Source organism: Anser cygnoides, chromosome 4 (genome assembly GCF_040182565.1).
Source record: "Anser cygnoides isolate HZ-2024a breed goose chromosome 4, Taihu_goose_T2T_genome, whole genome shotgun sequence".
Taxonomy (NCBI): Eukaryota; Metazoa; Chordata; class Aves; order Anseriformes; family Anatidae; genus Anser; species Anser cygnoides.
Genome location: NC_089876.1, coordinates 68,565,646 through 68,580,972, shown reverse-complemented (window position 1 = coordinate 68,580,972; position 15,327 = coordinate 68,565,646). Strand labels below are relative to the sequence as shown.

Genomic DNA, 15,327 nt, shown 5'->3' with positions numbered 1-15,327 from the left:
TCTGTCCACTAATTCTAGCTGTTACTATATTTTTTGTGGTACAGGTGCCAATGTTACAGGCTGTAGTTCCCCCAAAAAATCTTTTAATGACTGGAATCATTTTTGCAACTTTATGTACCAAGACAATCTTAAGTGAAGGTTGCGTACCACTAGTAATTCACCCATTTAATTCTTCAGTGCTCTCTTGGGTGAATGCAATCCCATCCTAGCAATTTGTTGATTTTTTTTTTCATCATGGGTATTGTTACCTCTTTTATGCTTAATTCAGTTTCAGAGAAATCCTTTTCCAAGCTTCACCGTGCTCCCAAATACTCACTTGCTTACTCACCAGGGCTCTGGTGTGACAATTACCTATGTTTCTTCTAAGATGCATGCCATGCAGAGTTCCTTTAGTTCCTCCACAATAACTTGCCTGTAGGATCTCTCATTTCTTACCCTAGTATCATCTTGCCCCCACCGGACTGTCTGGAGCTTTTTGTGCTTCTGGTGGGTTGGAAGAAGTATTTTTTCAAAGACGAATTCAAACTAACGATAGTTTGAATTCCTTTCACTAGTTGTTGCTCAAATCATCTTTGCCTGCCTAATTGTATTTTTACCTATAATCTGCTGGATTTCGTGATCCTTCTGATTTTTCTTTAGCTTCTGAATTCAGCTTTTTGAATAATGCCTTCTTAATTCTAGTAATCGCTTTTGAGTTGCTGTTTAATCACACTGGCTTCTTTCACTTTGTCAAGCACTTCCCAACAGAAGGTGCATTAGCACTGGTTCTAGCATGGTCTCTGTTAGTAGTCTTGTTGCTCTTTGTAAAGACTTAATTCTCTTGGTCACGGCTTTTAGTTTATATTTACCAAACTTCCTAATTTTTCATAGCTTCCCTTTCTGAAGGTTAGTGTGGTCATGCTCCATTATTTTTATCAATCCTTTCCCCTGTAGGTGAGTTGAATGTAAGTACGTTATAGTCAGTGTTACACAGCAACTTCTCTTGCAGGTTTTTGACCCAGCTCCTGTTTGTTAACTGGTGCCAGCTCAGTGGTTGCATTTACTCAGATGGCTCTCCTAGCCGTCTGAGTGAAACAGCCATCTTGGTAAAACAATCACTGATAACCTCCAAACATTTCATCTCTGTTGTGTATTTATGTGTGACACTGGCCTGGTCTATATGGCAGTAACTGAAGTTACCCAAAGCCCTTGTGTTGCCTGCTCTGGCTGCCTCACTGTTTTTTCTCAGCACATCAATTATTAGTTGCTAATATAACCCCATCACTGACTTCACAGGTTACGTGGATTTAGAGTGGTGGGTTTCATGCTAAATGAAAAGAACTTCAAACACGTATGTGCAAGGAGAGTTGTATTTACACAATGGTTTTAGAAATGGTTTTGTAAGTTGATGAAGCAGGTAGGAGATGAACAATGAAAGGGAAGAAATATGCCAAAATAAGGCATTGTAATTTATGGTGAATGTGTCAGTGATGGACAAGAAAATTGAGGTTATTTGGTTAGTCTCCCCTAATTAATGTAATACACTTCTACTTATAAAAGATACTTCTTACAGATGGAATTCTTTAGAATATTCTATTTCTAATAGCCATAACTTCTCAATTTCAAAGCGTATTAGGAAGTACAAGATATTCTCTTTTTCCTGTATTTTGGAAGGCTGTATTAGTTCTGCAAAGGAAAAATGAAATCTACTTGACTGGATTATAAATGCATTAAACTCTAAAACTTGTGAATAATCACTAATGCAAAAAAAGAACATTTTTTGTATCTAATTTTGTGAATTATTTTAGACTTCTTATTTTAATTTGATTCCAAAATGTGAGGTTTTTTTTAAACTCTGAGAATTGGAAGTGAAATGCAATTAACTTGCAAGTATTGTTCTTAACAGAGCTTGTTCTCACCCCACATTCAATAAAAATGAGCAAAGTGCTGGCTTGAATGTCATGTTAGCAGAGAGAGCAGTCAAGATAACATTCGGAGAGTTTTTTCTTTCTTATTAATATGGAAAATATTCTAAACTTAAGGCTGAAATGTTTATAATCGCAAGGTGGAAGAGGGTGGATGGGGGAAAGGTGTTTTTGGCTTCTTTCCTTTGTTTCTCACTTCTCTAGTTTGTTAGTAATAGGCAATAAATTTCTCTAATCTCCCTACTCTGAGTCTGTTTTGCCCGTCACGATGATCTCCCCATCCTTATCTCACCCCTTGAGCCCTTTTCATCATATTTTCTCCCCCTTTCTCGTTGAGGGGGTGAAGTGAGAGAGCGGTTGTGGTGGAGCTTGGCTGCCCACCCAAGTAAAACCAGCAGAAGACTGAGGCTGTGAACTGTACTGACTGGCACTAAGGGACTTTCAAAAACTCCACAGAAACTCGGCTGTCCTTGCCCTGTAACGCAGGCCAGTAGTAATAGCACCTCTTCTTCCCTGTGCACTAAATTTAAATCACATCTTCCAGGGTGTGATTTACAAGAAAGTTCCAGCTGTTGACATGACAGAATTCTTCATGCCCGTGTGTTTGGTCCACCAACCCGGATGAGTTTGTTCCCTAGCTGCTCCTTCGAGTACTAGATGTTTGAATAACCTCTAAAGACTCCAGTGAGTAACAGTGCAGGGGCAGTTTCTTTTTATCTCTACCTTGGCAATAGCCAGTCATGCCTCAGCACATCACCTCAGAGTTGTCCCTTTTTGACTTACATTTCTAACAGATTCTGTATGATGAAAAGAAGCAACAAAAATGGCCATCCTGGATACAATGATACTGTAAGTAATTCCCATGTAGAATTCTGCCATACCTTTTGGAGTTTACATCTCTCTTCAGCGTTAAATATCATTAGCAGTGTTCCTTTAGGAGAAGAGAGTGGTTCTTTACTGTTGTTTCATCCTTCTGTAGCTCAGCAAGCCACTATTCCCTCAGTTACCAGCATCTACCACAGAAGAAAAAAAATGTATGCTCCTCTACTTCTGTGATAATCCGTTTCAAAATCCTCTCTGCATGTTTTGCTGTTTTTTGTCACTGGGTGCTGCCAGAGATATATTCTGAGCTTCTGAATCTGGGAAAACTGCAAATGCTGATTCACTGTAGATGCTTCTGAATTTCTTTTTCGTAATGCAGTTCCGTTCCCAGCTAAACCTTCATTTGCACATAGAAATGGAACAGATTCACCTAAGGAACAGTTTTCTGAGAATACTGCGGGTTTATGAAGAATGTTGCTCAGCTTTTCGGACACATCCTGGTTTAGCAAATGCATGGTAGGTTCAGATACATGGAAATACAGGACAGTTTCAGGAGCTGTGGGCTTTTGCTTTTTAATTCTTATTTATGATGACATCATAAGGATCACTAGTGCACCTTTTATGGGACCTGCTGTTTGTGAAATCAGATGATCAGAGGTCGGGGTGGTAGATCCCATGCAAAGATTTAAGTGTTTTTCCCAGCCCTTTACCTTTACCCGCTTGGTCTCTGCTTTTAGGTCAGATCTTTGAATGCTCACTCTGAAAGTAGTGGCACCAACTTAGTATGGAGGTGTTAGGGAAGACTCTTAATTAAACTTTGGGAAGCTGAGATCCATGTCTTTATGTCTACTTTTTCTTGTGGATCTGTGTAAGCTTTTAAGTTCATTCTGAACATGATTGCTGCCTTGTGTCTCATGCTATCTCATTTTCTTCTGGCCTCTCATTTAGTCCTGGTATCTTTCTTGTAGGTAATTATGCTCTTTGAGGTTTGACTTTGGTTCTTTTTCTCTGAAGTAATACCTTGCTTGCCTCAACTTCCAACCTTCTCTTTGGTGGTGCTGTTTCAATGCTAGCTGGAGTTCCTTACCAGTGAAGTGAAAACATCCATTTCTTCCTTCCGTTGACCTCTAAGAGGCAGAGAAACTCATTATTTCTTGTGTTTACCCCTGTGCAATATGACGCTTCTCATCTTTTCAGTTCTTCTCAACCCCAGGAATCTGTGATTGAAAAAGCTCTTAAATATGCCCCTTACTTGTCAATACTTTTCCAAACCTGCAGTACAACAGTGCCTCCATGGTACTGCATAGAACTAATTCCTAGTCTTGTCACACAGCCACGAAGTTCAGAGATATGGACAGAAACTTGTTGTATTGTCCCTCAAAGGTCAGATCTACTACAGAAACATTTAGGAATCAGTAGTTTGGAGGTTACAGCCCTCTGAGAAGGAACGTATTTAAATAGGAACATATTTAAATACTCACTAGAGATTAATAAAAAATATTTCTGTTTCACTCTTGTTGTGTGTTGTTATTTCTTAATCTACTTTATCAATATTTATGCAGCCTGGAAGTGTCCAACACTAATTTGAAAATAACATTCCAGAGTTTGTAGAGGAATGTTTTCTGAATCTGTGATCCACAAAGCAATGCTTTGTAGCTGATACGCATTCTAAAAGGCATGCCATTCATAATACCTGTCCTCCTCTGGGCTTTGTACCACAGCCCAAGTGGTACATACCTGAATACATTTCTGAAGGTATTGTTTCAGAAAATAATCTCTTTAGTTGTGGACGTCTTTCTTTGTTCTTCTTCTGTCGGCTCAAAACGATGGATCACTGTTTTTCAAAGAGAAAATGATATGCCAGAAAGAGTGAGTTCTAAATTAAGATACTATGTGACTTGTAGATTCTGAACTGATGAGCCATTCAGTTCATTTTCGTGTGGTCATGTAAAATTTTCAACATAATGGTATTCTGAATTTTACTATATTAAATCTGTTCAACAGTCTAGTATTACTGTTTGTGTTCTGAAGATGAAGCAGTTAAATTACCACTGGAAACACAGCTGAGTGAGAAATGTCTTCCTTAATCCTTTTTTTTTTAAAACATAAAAGTAGTTTAAGTTCTTCATTTTTGTGCTTATTTATCTCCAGAGTTTAAACTTATTGTAGCTAGCTTATCTATAGTTAGCAGGCTGACATAACTTGTTTTCCTGGAGCAGCATCTATAAGTACGTCCTTTAGGGCTTAACTGTCAATCATGAAGTTGAAGAACATGGTACCACTATAAAATGACCAGGGAAGTTGCACAATTTGACAAGTTGGATGGCTGAAGCTTACATGCCGTGTGGCTGGTGAACAGAAGAACACACCCTTCCTTGCTCAACAAGAGCATCATTCTCTTGCTGAGGTTAAGGACTTTTGTTCCCCATAGTACCTAGTATGGAAGAGCATTTTAACATAAATATTAAGTAATTATTTCAAAATATATGTTTCTAGAAGGGAGGGACTTGTTTGTATGTGATAGTAAGTCCAGTTTCCATGCCACGCAAACCAGTGTCAGAGAGATATTTTCCCAAGAAAGCTTACAACCAAGCCTAAAAATGAAGGTGTAAGATGGTGTATTGGGTTTATGTGGCACAGTTTTGGTAGCAGGGGGGCTGCTGGGGTGGCCCCTGTGAGAAAAGCCCCGAAGCTGACCCGTGTTAGATAAGGGCCACTTTCAGCTGGCTCCAAAGGGACCCACCGCTGCCCAGAGCCGAGCCAGTGAGTGGTGATGTTTGCGCCTCTGTGGGAGCAGATCTAAGAAAGAGGGGGGAAAAAGCAGTTGTGGTGTAGTCCAGCTGCATAAAACTACCACAGATGGGCACGATGTGCAATATTAAAATGGAAGACATACTTTGCAAGGGGGTATCTAAGCAGGGAAGGAAAACTCCGATCATTGCCATCCTGGAAAAGCTCAGGAATATCTCTTCTAGACTATGATGTTGTTGCAACTTGTTTTCTCATCCCATTAATCAGATTATAAATTAGTGACAGGAGGTATTTCACTTGCATCCGGAATATGTTCCTGATACACACTCATGATTGATGCAGTTCATTTTAGAGAAGTCTTTGAGATAGCAGCATGAAGCAGATGCAGACTGTTGTGACTTTAAAAAAAGAATGCATCATAAATTCTAACCCAGTGAAGAGAGAGAGTTGTTTGCCTGCCACGAAGGTTTTTGCTTAGTATGCCTGATTCAGGTAGTCATCTTGACAGGCCTCAGGACATCTTTCAGAGCAGTCAGTTTTATGCAGACTGTGAAACAAAGGTGCATTCTGTGATTAGAAACCTTGCTACTTGTCTCTCAGTTCAGAGGAGGTGAAGCACCATTTTGAGGGAGTTTGTAAGACAAACTGCAAAAGCTAAAAATGTTATTTTTATTGCTGCTCCTCTCTGCTGGCCACGCAGTCTGATTTGAATAAAGGTATTCTGTTTGATAGAAGTTAAATGGGGATTTGCTACATACCTGCGTTTTCCAAGTTACCAAACCTGAAGGTAGATTAGAGACAAGGTAAGAAAGTCATATATAGTAAAGTGTATGGTGATCATTATTTGATTCCTCCTTCCCCCTCTTCTCCTTTTTTTTTGGATGCCTTTTGTCAGGAGGGTGTTATAAAAGAGTTGTCAGTAAACATATGGTTGTTCTTAGGTGTCTAATCAAAGGGTATATAATCAAAGTTGTACTTGTCTGTCAAGAACCACCCTTACTGGTGAACGTCCATTTGCGTCCATTTGGGGACCTTCTGAACATGGGTATAGCCATTATATGTCAAGACCAGAGCTGGTCTTGGGGACGTCTGATAGATGGTATTGCCTTTTTATAGTGAAAATGCCTTTCTCGTAGAAGATGAAATTAAGTGATGATAATTTTAAATCACTTCATCTTATTGTAAATTAGATGCAGGGCAAGACGTATGTAAGAAGATTCTTGTTTGTTGATTTTAATAGCCTTCAGGATGACAACTTGTGAATGAGAGAAACACACTAATTAAGATTGTTATCAGATAATGTAATGTAGAGATTCTAGTGGCAGAGAGCAAGAGCAGGCAAGAACAGGCATTATTAGTTCTTACAGCAGCTCCGCTAGCTGTTATTTAACAAGCAGGTAATACATGATATAAGAGCCTTATGTAAAATCCTTCAGCTTTAAGTTACCCATAATATTGGCAATCCAAAATTACTCTGAATCTGAAAATGCACGTTTTGTTCTGAGGCTGTGGGCATGTTACCATCTCTAAGAGCTACTGAAGGCTCTTTTGCATGATAGATAGGGATATGGGTGGTGCTTAGAGCCAGCGCTCCCATGTTGCCTGCGGATGATTTGTTGAAACCAATGTTCTGATTTTAGTAGAAATAACTCAGCAGCCTGCAGATCTGACAATCCCTTGGTGCCCCTTTTGTTTGATACAGGGGGACAGCAAGTCCAAAGGTGGCTGACCTTGACCATAAGGTCCTTAAATCAGCTGTTGGTAATAAAACAGTGTGAAAACACCAAAGGCTCAATGAGAATATCAAACTGTTGTATGTACGTTGCTTAAATCTAAAAATGCCTTAACACATGTTCAAAAAGGCTGCAGGAAAAAAAAAAAAAAGCTTTAATATAAATTGTAGGTATACAGGCTGTGTTTGCTATTTTGTGTACAGGGATCTTATATGAAATGCATGGTACCTGCACTCAATTACAGATGCCATAAAAATTTCGAATAATGTGAGCATCTTACATGAGAGTCTTATTTTACTTGCTAAAAGTAGATTTGCTCTCTTTTTAATTACAAGACAATGTGATTGGCTTGGTAATTGTGAATATGAGTCTTGGAAGGTAAATGCCCTCTAGGGATTCTTGTTAGGAAGTCTCTTGACAAGTACTGCAAGACATGGGAGGAGGGGTTAATTGATAGCTCAATTAAATCTCTTTCCTTAATATTAAATGATTGGGTTGATATACCTTACAGGTGCAGTATACAGTAATACTGTTAGTGATAACTAGTTCCTACTTTTCTAGTGCTCTAGAAAAAGTGCACTGATTTTTAAACAGCAGTCTCTTTATGAACATCATTCACTTTTGGGGTGGGGAGGACTAGTAATCCCCGTGTGATGACTAGTTCACATAGCATGACGTTACGTTTTAGGTACTTAATTCCTGTGGTTAGCGTGCAAGCTGGTAGCACTGGATTAATATTTTAAATTAGTAAATCTATATTAAACATAATATATATTAAGTGTGATATCAATGAATGTTCTTTCTCATGGGAAAGGAAAAGTCCTTAAAAATGACTAAGGTAGGCACATCCTGCTTCCTGAAGCATATGGAAGTGCAATGTTTTTAAGAACCTTTAAACCAATGTAAAGAGTGACTGTCAAGAGAGGCTTGGGGATTTTGATTCGCTAGACCTGACTACAGTGCTGACTTCAACAGCGTTTCATAAATTAACTGGAAGAGATTTCAGCCCCATCTCCAGTTAAGAGTGAAGAGAGGAGTGTTAGTTAGCTCTTTTTTGTAGAGGTGGCTGCAGCGTGGCACACAGCTTCATTGAAGCTGCAGTGGATCAGAAGGCGAGCAAGCCAAACATCAGGTGTTTGGCTGCAGCTAAATAATTCCTGGTGTGCTGGGGGAGACATGGTTCATTCATGAGACTGTGGTGTCTGTGTGACCTTGCTCAGGGAGAAGGAAGTAGCTTGCATTTCTGAAAGGCAGGGATATAAGTTGTCAGAAGATTTGGGATGTCATTGCTTTGCTTTGCTTGCGTTGTTAGTCTTACAGCTACAAGCTAAAAATGTTCTGGCTTTTTTCTCTAATGAAGTTATTTTGCAAAAGTAGGTTTAATAATCCTAGAAATACAAAATACACGGTTCCAGCTTGAGTCATGTTTTATCTTTAAATTTTAATCACTCAACAAGATTCCAGGGCTGACACATCCTTATTGAGAACATCCTTATTAATAACGCTCAATAAGAGTAAAGCAGCATCTTGTAAGTCTGCCAGCGTTGTTTTAGAAGTAGTATGCAGATAAGCATGGATGCAGCTACTTTAATCCTAGTGAGGTTAAAGGATCCTGCAGTGGTCTGCATCCTCTTCCAAGATTTAGCATTTTCTCCAGTTTCTTTTGGCGATCAGACCTTTCAAGAGACTGACTTTTCAGCAGTCCATTTCAGATCATTTTCAGATTTTCTGAGTTATTAATTCAGTTGACAAACTGGACTTAGTAGCCGAACCAAGGCAATTGTCAAAAATAGCACCTGAAGTATTTTTCTAATGTCAACAGTGGCGTAACCTTTATCCACATTTTCATTAGTATTTATGATGTGCAGGAGCCAGCTGTTTTATAATGGGGGCAGATTTGAAAGAACTTAATACCTTTTGGATCATCCCAAATTGTTAATTCAGTAATAGAAGCCTTTCTGGAACAGAATAATAGATCCTAACAAATACAAATTGACTTAAAGATTTGGCTAGTTTGGTTGGGGGTGTTTTTTTGAACTACGGAGACACTTTAAGGAGGTGAAGAATGTTAGAGCTGCTTACTTTGATGTCCATTTGTAGCAAACAGAGGGTGTGGGCAATTCTGAAGGTGAGTCTCATAGAAAATCGCAGAACTGCTTTCTCAAATAAGCTGCGTTACGTGAGCATTTTTCTTGGAGACACCCTGTGCTGTCCTTACTGACAGTACAGCCTGTGTCATCGCTTTGCACACAGGACATCTGGTAGGTGCCCAAGTAGGTACTGTTTCTGGGACAAAGTAGCTCCAGACTATAGTAATAAACTGTGTTGAGACTCTAGTGAAACATAACTCAGTCTATTCCTAGTTATGGTCTTACTAAATGGGTATTAATTCCTGGAAATCTATTCCATTTATGAATATATAGCACTTGCTGCTGCTTACAGATGAGGCTTTGTCTTCATTTTTTTTTTAAACCTTAATAGCAAGAATGTGATGTCTCACCTGTAATACTGTATAATGATGTCTTAATGCCTGCAGTAAAGCTGTACTTGGCTTAATACTGTGAGATAGATAAGTCTTGCTTTCTGTTCAAGTTTTTTTAGGTATGGGGTTTTACTGGGATAGAAGTGCATTGTTTGTTGTGTGTCACAAAATAAATAGCAACAAAGATCCCTTCAAACTCCTCTGCTTCTCAGCCTTGGGAGGGAGCAAACTATCAGCCATTCGTGGAAGAAATAAGTTCCTTCAGAGTGAGACAGCACACAAAATTTGCTTCGTTATAAAAAGCTTTTAAAATAATTGAACTATGAGGGGATTTTTTCTTGTCATTTTTATTACTGTTGCTAATACTAATTAGCTATGGAGAAAGGTGCTATTATTATTTTGTTACTAGGTACGCCATTAGGGCATTACTGCTGAGGATGTATTTTGCAGGAAACAGCAAACTGCATGCAGTTTGCTCTGTGTGTGTCTTATAGCATAGCACAGAACACCAACAAGGTACTTACACTTGTTTGGTGCAGAGCTGAAGACAAACATTCCTGCTAGGGCATAAGTGCATTCGTTTTGTTCTGCAGTCTGATTCTCGTGCACTTACTGCAACAAGACTTGCATACAAGCAGTTTTGTAACCTGTGAGTATGCAGCCTGAACTGCATAAATTTGTTCGTGAAACTGTTTGAAAAAATGTATAAATAACTTATAGCATTGAAAAATAATAAAAACCAGACACATAGGACTAAAGAAAAAAAAAAGAGCAAGGTTGGGCTATCATTTTAAATAACTTCATCTGATAAATTTGCTATTGCCTTAAGTGATACATAGATTCTTCCCCACCTCCAGGAAGGGGTTTGGTTTGACAACAGGAGGAGTGTGCGTGTGCTTTGTATTTCTTGACTTGGCTAATTACAGAAGGAAAGTGTAACCTACCTTGATCAAATATGTAAGAGAAACAAAGAGTATGAAATGGTAGGAAGTGAAGTGCAGAAATATGTGTCTCCCATTCTTCATCTTGTTTTGTTTTCCTTTGCAGTCGACGCCTTTACACCTAGCAGCAGGCTATAACAGAGTACGAATAGTCCAACTTCTGCTTCAGCACGGTGCAGATGTTCATGCAAAGGACAAAGGGTATGTAAAATGAATTGATTTATTATCTGTTTGCAGCAGTGCTTTTCTGTTAATCAAGATGAGAAATGATTTCTTTGCTTGATGTTGCAGCATAATCTCAAATAGTTGGTTAAGAATGTGACATCTGCTTCAAAAATATGAATGTGTTTAATGACAAGTAAACTTTTGTTACAGTCCCAATAACAGATTAATTGTGACTGCACTTGTTTTAAGTTTTCTTCTACACCTTTAATTTTTTTCCAGTCCTTATTCCTTGTGTCCATGCACAGTCTTCCCTGTGAAATCATGGAATTTCACCATTATTTTAGGAGAGGGGATAGGGAGAAGATGCTTGAGATTAATGAAAAAAATGTGCATTGTAAAATTTCTCTGTAATCTTGTTACCTTATTGCATGTGTATGGATGTAATTGCAAGTAACATCAATGATACTCAGAGGCTCACAACTAGAGGCACTTGGAGACCTGCCTTGGTTGACATAGCCAACAAAAAACAAGATATAGCAGAAGCTAAATTATTCCTTTTTTTTTTTGCAGCTAGCACGCTAGTTAAGTAGATTACAACAAAAATTGTGCAGCATTCAGAAATCTCGAACTATGTGTTACACGTTGTTAGCTGTACATTTCTGTATTCTAAGGTGAATTCTTACAATGGTCTCATAGGAAAGCTTACTTCCAACATTGTAGACATGGGGCTCCTGGTTAAAGACATGCATATCAGAGTTTATAGAGGTGAGATATTAATGAGAGTGCTCTCTAGCCATCAACATACTTGAGGCATTTCCTATACCCCTTCCTTCTCTAGTTTTAAAGGAGATTTTAAATTAAGATCTTACTTTTTTTTTCTTTTTTCCCCAAACCAGTCAGTCGTAAGCTTACTTAAACTCTGGAAGATTGAAGTACTGATTGTAGCACTGTTGACTGTACATTCACCCTTAGTGTCTTTTTTTGATCAGAATTGTGAAATACATCATAACACATTATGTTAGTCACAAAACCACAGCAAAGCTGCATGGAATACAATCCAAAATTGTTAAGCGAGTTTTAGGCATTTCACACGTTAAGAAATTTAAGTGTCACTTGGTAGAAAATTCCAGTGTAGATGTTTTAATGTGGTTGGAATGATCTAGTTGGAAAGTATTGCTGTGTGAAAAGTAGTTAAGTAGACCTCAAGTAGGGGAGAAGAATAAAGGGAAAGAAAAGAAAAACTGTACATGTACTTTGTATTAAACGTGTAAACAATTCAAACACTCTAAGGTATGTGTAACAGCTCAGTGAGCTCTCTCTTTCTCCTTTTTAGTGGCATCACATGATTAGGTGTTTTTTCTTTTTTTTTTGGTTGTTGGTTTGGTTTGGTTTTGCTCATTTTTTTGTTTTCAAAATTTATAAGTAAGCAAACTAGTGTGGTACTCACTTTCCCAATGCTCTTTTTGCTAATTTTGCAATTCTGGGGAACATACACAACATTTTTCATAAATGGTGAAGGGTTAATTGTTGTTTGCAGTGTATTATACATTCTGATTTGTTAAGCCGTAACTAGCCTAGCTTGTTTGGCTTGAATTAAAATTATTTAGTTCTCTGTAATAATTGTCCCCTTCGCATCTCCCTTTTGAGTGTGTGGCTCTTTTATTACATATCTCGTGCTTGTAATGTCATCCTTGTCATTTTCTTCACTAGTATCATTTTTGAGTATGACCTCCTGTAGTGTAACTATAAAAAAAATACATAGATCATCTTATAATTTGACTGTAAAAAATGCAGTGAAATCAGGTCGTCCCACAGTTTGGAGCAGCAATTTGTCTGCTGTCTACGGATATTTGTACATTTTCATAATATACCCAGGAGTTAGGTTAGTATTATCTGAAGAGTTCTGACTTCCACACAGCATTTTATATAAACAGGAGTGCGCATTTAGGCAGAAATAGAAGACTGACTTCTACTAAGCAAATTGAATGTGGAATGGGAGTTTTTCCCCCCTTAGTGGCTTCAAGAAAGATCATTTCAAAGGCAATTAATGCTAATCTTATTGGTAGATTAAACATCTGTGGCCTGCTAGGAAAAAATGCTTTAATGTCACTCACAAGTAATGTGTTGTTTGGGAATGCAAGGTTTTTCCAGTAGTTTTTGAATCTTAATTTTTAAAGATGTTAATGATTAGGTTTTATTTTGTTTTCTGTTCACCTCTCAGTAAAGAGAAAATAATACCTTCTTCAGCAATGCTGCCTGAATAAATCTGTCATTTGCCTTCTTTCATACAGTGGCCTTGTGCCTCTTCACAATGCATGTTCATATGGACACTACGAGGTTACAGAGCTGCTACTTAAGGTAAGCAGAAGGATGGAAAGTAATTACTGTAAATTTAGATGTGTTAGGTGGACTGTTCATACCAGAGTTGAAAAGGAAGACTCTTTTTCTTTAGTATCAGATTTCAAACATCCTGTATGTAATTTCAGAAGCCTACGACTTCAGATCTATGTGTTTTTTCCCTACCTAATTTCTTTAGAGAGATAGTAGAGTTTCTTTCCCACCCCCCCCCTCCCCCCCAGAAAAATCTGCTGTACTTAAAAAATTAGTTCATATAGAAATTCCCATTTTGTTGAGGATTCATGGTTTTTTTATGTGTATAGGTATTTTTATAATTCACTTTTGTGTGTGTATTCATATATGAAAGAACAAAATTAGTTTTTGTAATAAAATGAAAATTCATATGCTTTTTTTTGTTGTTGAGGGTGATTTCCTACTAATAAAAGGCTTTTGTTCCTGTGCTAGCATGGTGCCTGTGTTAATGCTATGGACCTCTGGCAATTTACACCCTTGCATGAGGCTGCTTCCAAGAACCGTGTAGAAGTCTGTTCCCTCTTGCTGAGTCATGGTGCGGATCCCACATTAGTCAACTGCCATGGCAAGAGCGCAGTCGATATGGCTCCAACACCTGAACTGAGGGAGAGGCTGACCTGTAAGTGTTTTCAGACTTAAAACAGTTGTTGGTTAATATAAAGGGATGCTTTCCTTTCAAGGTAGCTTCTTCATAAAGCACGGATAGATGCAGAGCAGCAGAAGAAATACACATGTGCTCCTCACTTTAAATAAGTAGATAACTCTGATAGGCCATTCATGATGATGTCTACTTTTTTTTCTGATTTAAAATGTGTCAGGCAAGGAGGCACTGCTGAATCAGTGACTGTGGGTGATTTTTATGCTAAAAGTCTAATCAAGTCACATAGGAGCCTCTACGTGAACAGGCTTGTAGGAACCTGTGAACAGTTAGAGTGACTTCTAGAAGACATATAGCTTTGATGTGCAAGCTTGAAGAGATGGAAATTCCAGCACCTTTTTTTTTTGGTAGTGTTTGCAGTCCTAATGCTGTTTACAGAAAAAAATGCCTCAGCTCCAATTGAAATTTGTCTGCTTTTATTTGCCCTCTTTTGGGGGTTTGTTTTCTCGTTGTTATAAACTGTAAAGATAATTAAATGAGACAAGTATAGAAACAAAACATAATGAAGTTGCAGAAAACATCTTCCCGAAACATAAATTCTGAACTCGATTATACATTGCTTCAATCGTAAGCTTTTGGTTTTTTCTGTTGAATATAGCAGAATCCCCTGGCAGACTAAGAATGTGATCTTGCGCTGCTCAAAATCACAGGTTGTTGTCACTATTTTGTGAAGGTGGTAACACAGAAATGAAAACGTGCAGCAGAAAGCTTTCCTCTAGGACAGAAGAGGAGGGGGTTAATATTTTCCAGCTACTTCTCTACTCTGTTCCAGGCTGGCTTAGGACATTGTGCTTCTGGCTTTAAGCAAATTAATTTACCATTTTTTAAACTAAAAAGCAAAAATACATTTAAACTTTATTTCTGTATTTTTAGTTTCTGGATGGGGGTGGGCTTATCCATCTTGTTTCTCATTCCCACGTTCAGACCTCATCCTTGATAGCCTATCTCACATTTGTACATTTTATGGTAAACACTTTTCATCTTTTTCAAGTTGAAAATACTTTTTAACTAAAATGGACTAGTTCCTGAAATGATCAAGGTGTGGCACAGAAAATAACAAAATTACCTCTCTGCATTTGCAAAGATATAACTACTATCAAAATCTTCGGAGCAGACTGGCTTCAAATGCTTAGCTGGCTAACTTTCTTTAACACCAATAGTTTAACGGTTGTATTTAAACAATACGTTCAGTCTTTACCTTGAATTACTTGTAGTTGTAAATACAGTAGCGTTTTGGAAAACCAACTGTAATGCTTTTTTTCTGCAGAAAAAAGGCTGCAGTAGCTGTGTGCTCACTTGAACACATACATAGATAATTGAGAGGTCACATATGCATTTAATATGAAGTGGGTGGGGGATAAGAGGGAGAAAAACTAAGAATTTTACTCAGGGAGTCACTGCACCGCTTCTTTGGAATACCCTTTTGGTTTCAGGAAACCATGCTCTTTTCATGTTACTATGCATACCAGGTAAGCCACTATCTGAAGATGTACAGAAATAC

The 15,327-nt window shown here is 38.1% G+C and overlaps 1 protein-coding gene across 4 annotated transcripts in view; it reads left to right on the top strand.

Annotated features, from left to right (window-relative positions):
- TNKS (tankyrase) overlaps positions 1–15,327 on the top strand; it is a 120,132-nt gene that overhangs the window by 68,127 nt on the left and 36,678 nt on the right. For all 4 annotated transcript variants that reach the window (XM_066996344.1, XM_066996343.1, XM_066996342.1 and 1 more), the window contains 3 exons: positions 10,740–10,834; positions 13,090–13,156; positions 13,601–13,787. In XM_066996344.1, coding sequence (XP_066852445.1) covers positions 10,740–10,834; positions 13,090–13,156; positions 13,601–13,787 — 349 coding nt within the window. The remainder of the gene's footprint in view (positions 1–10,739; positions 10,835–13,089; positions 13,157–13,600; positions 13,788–15,327) is intronic.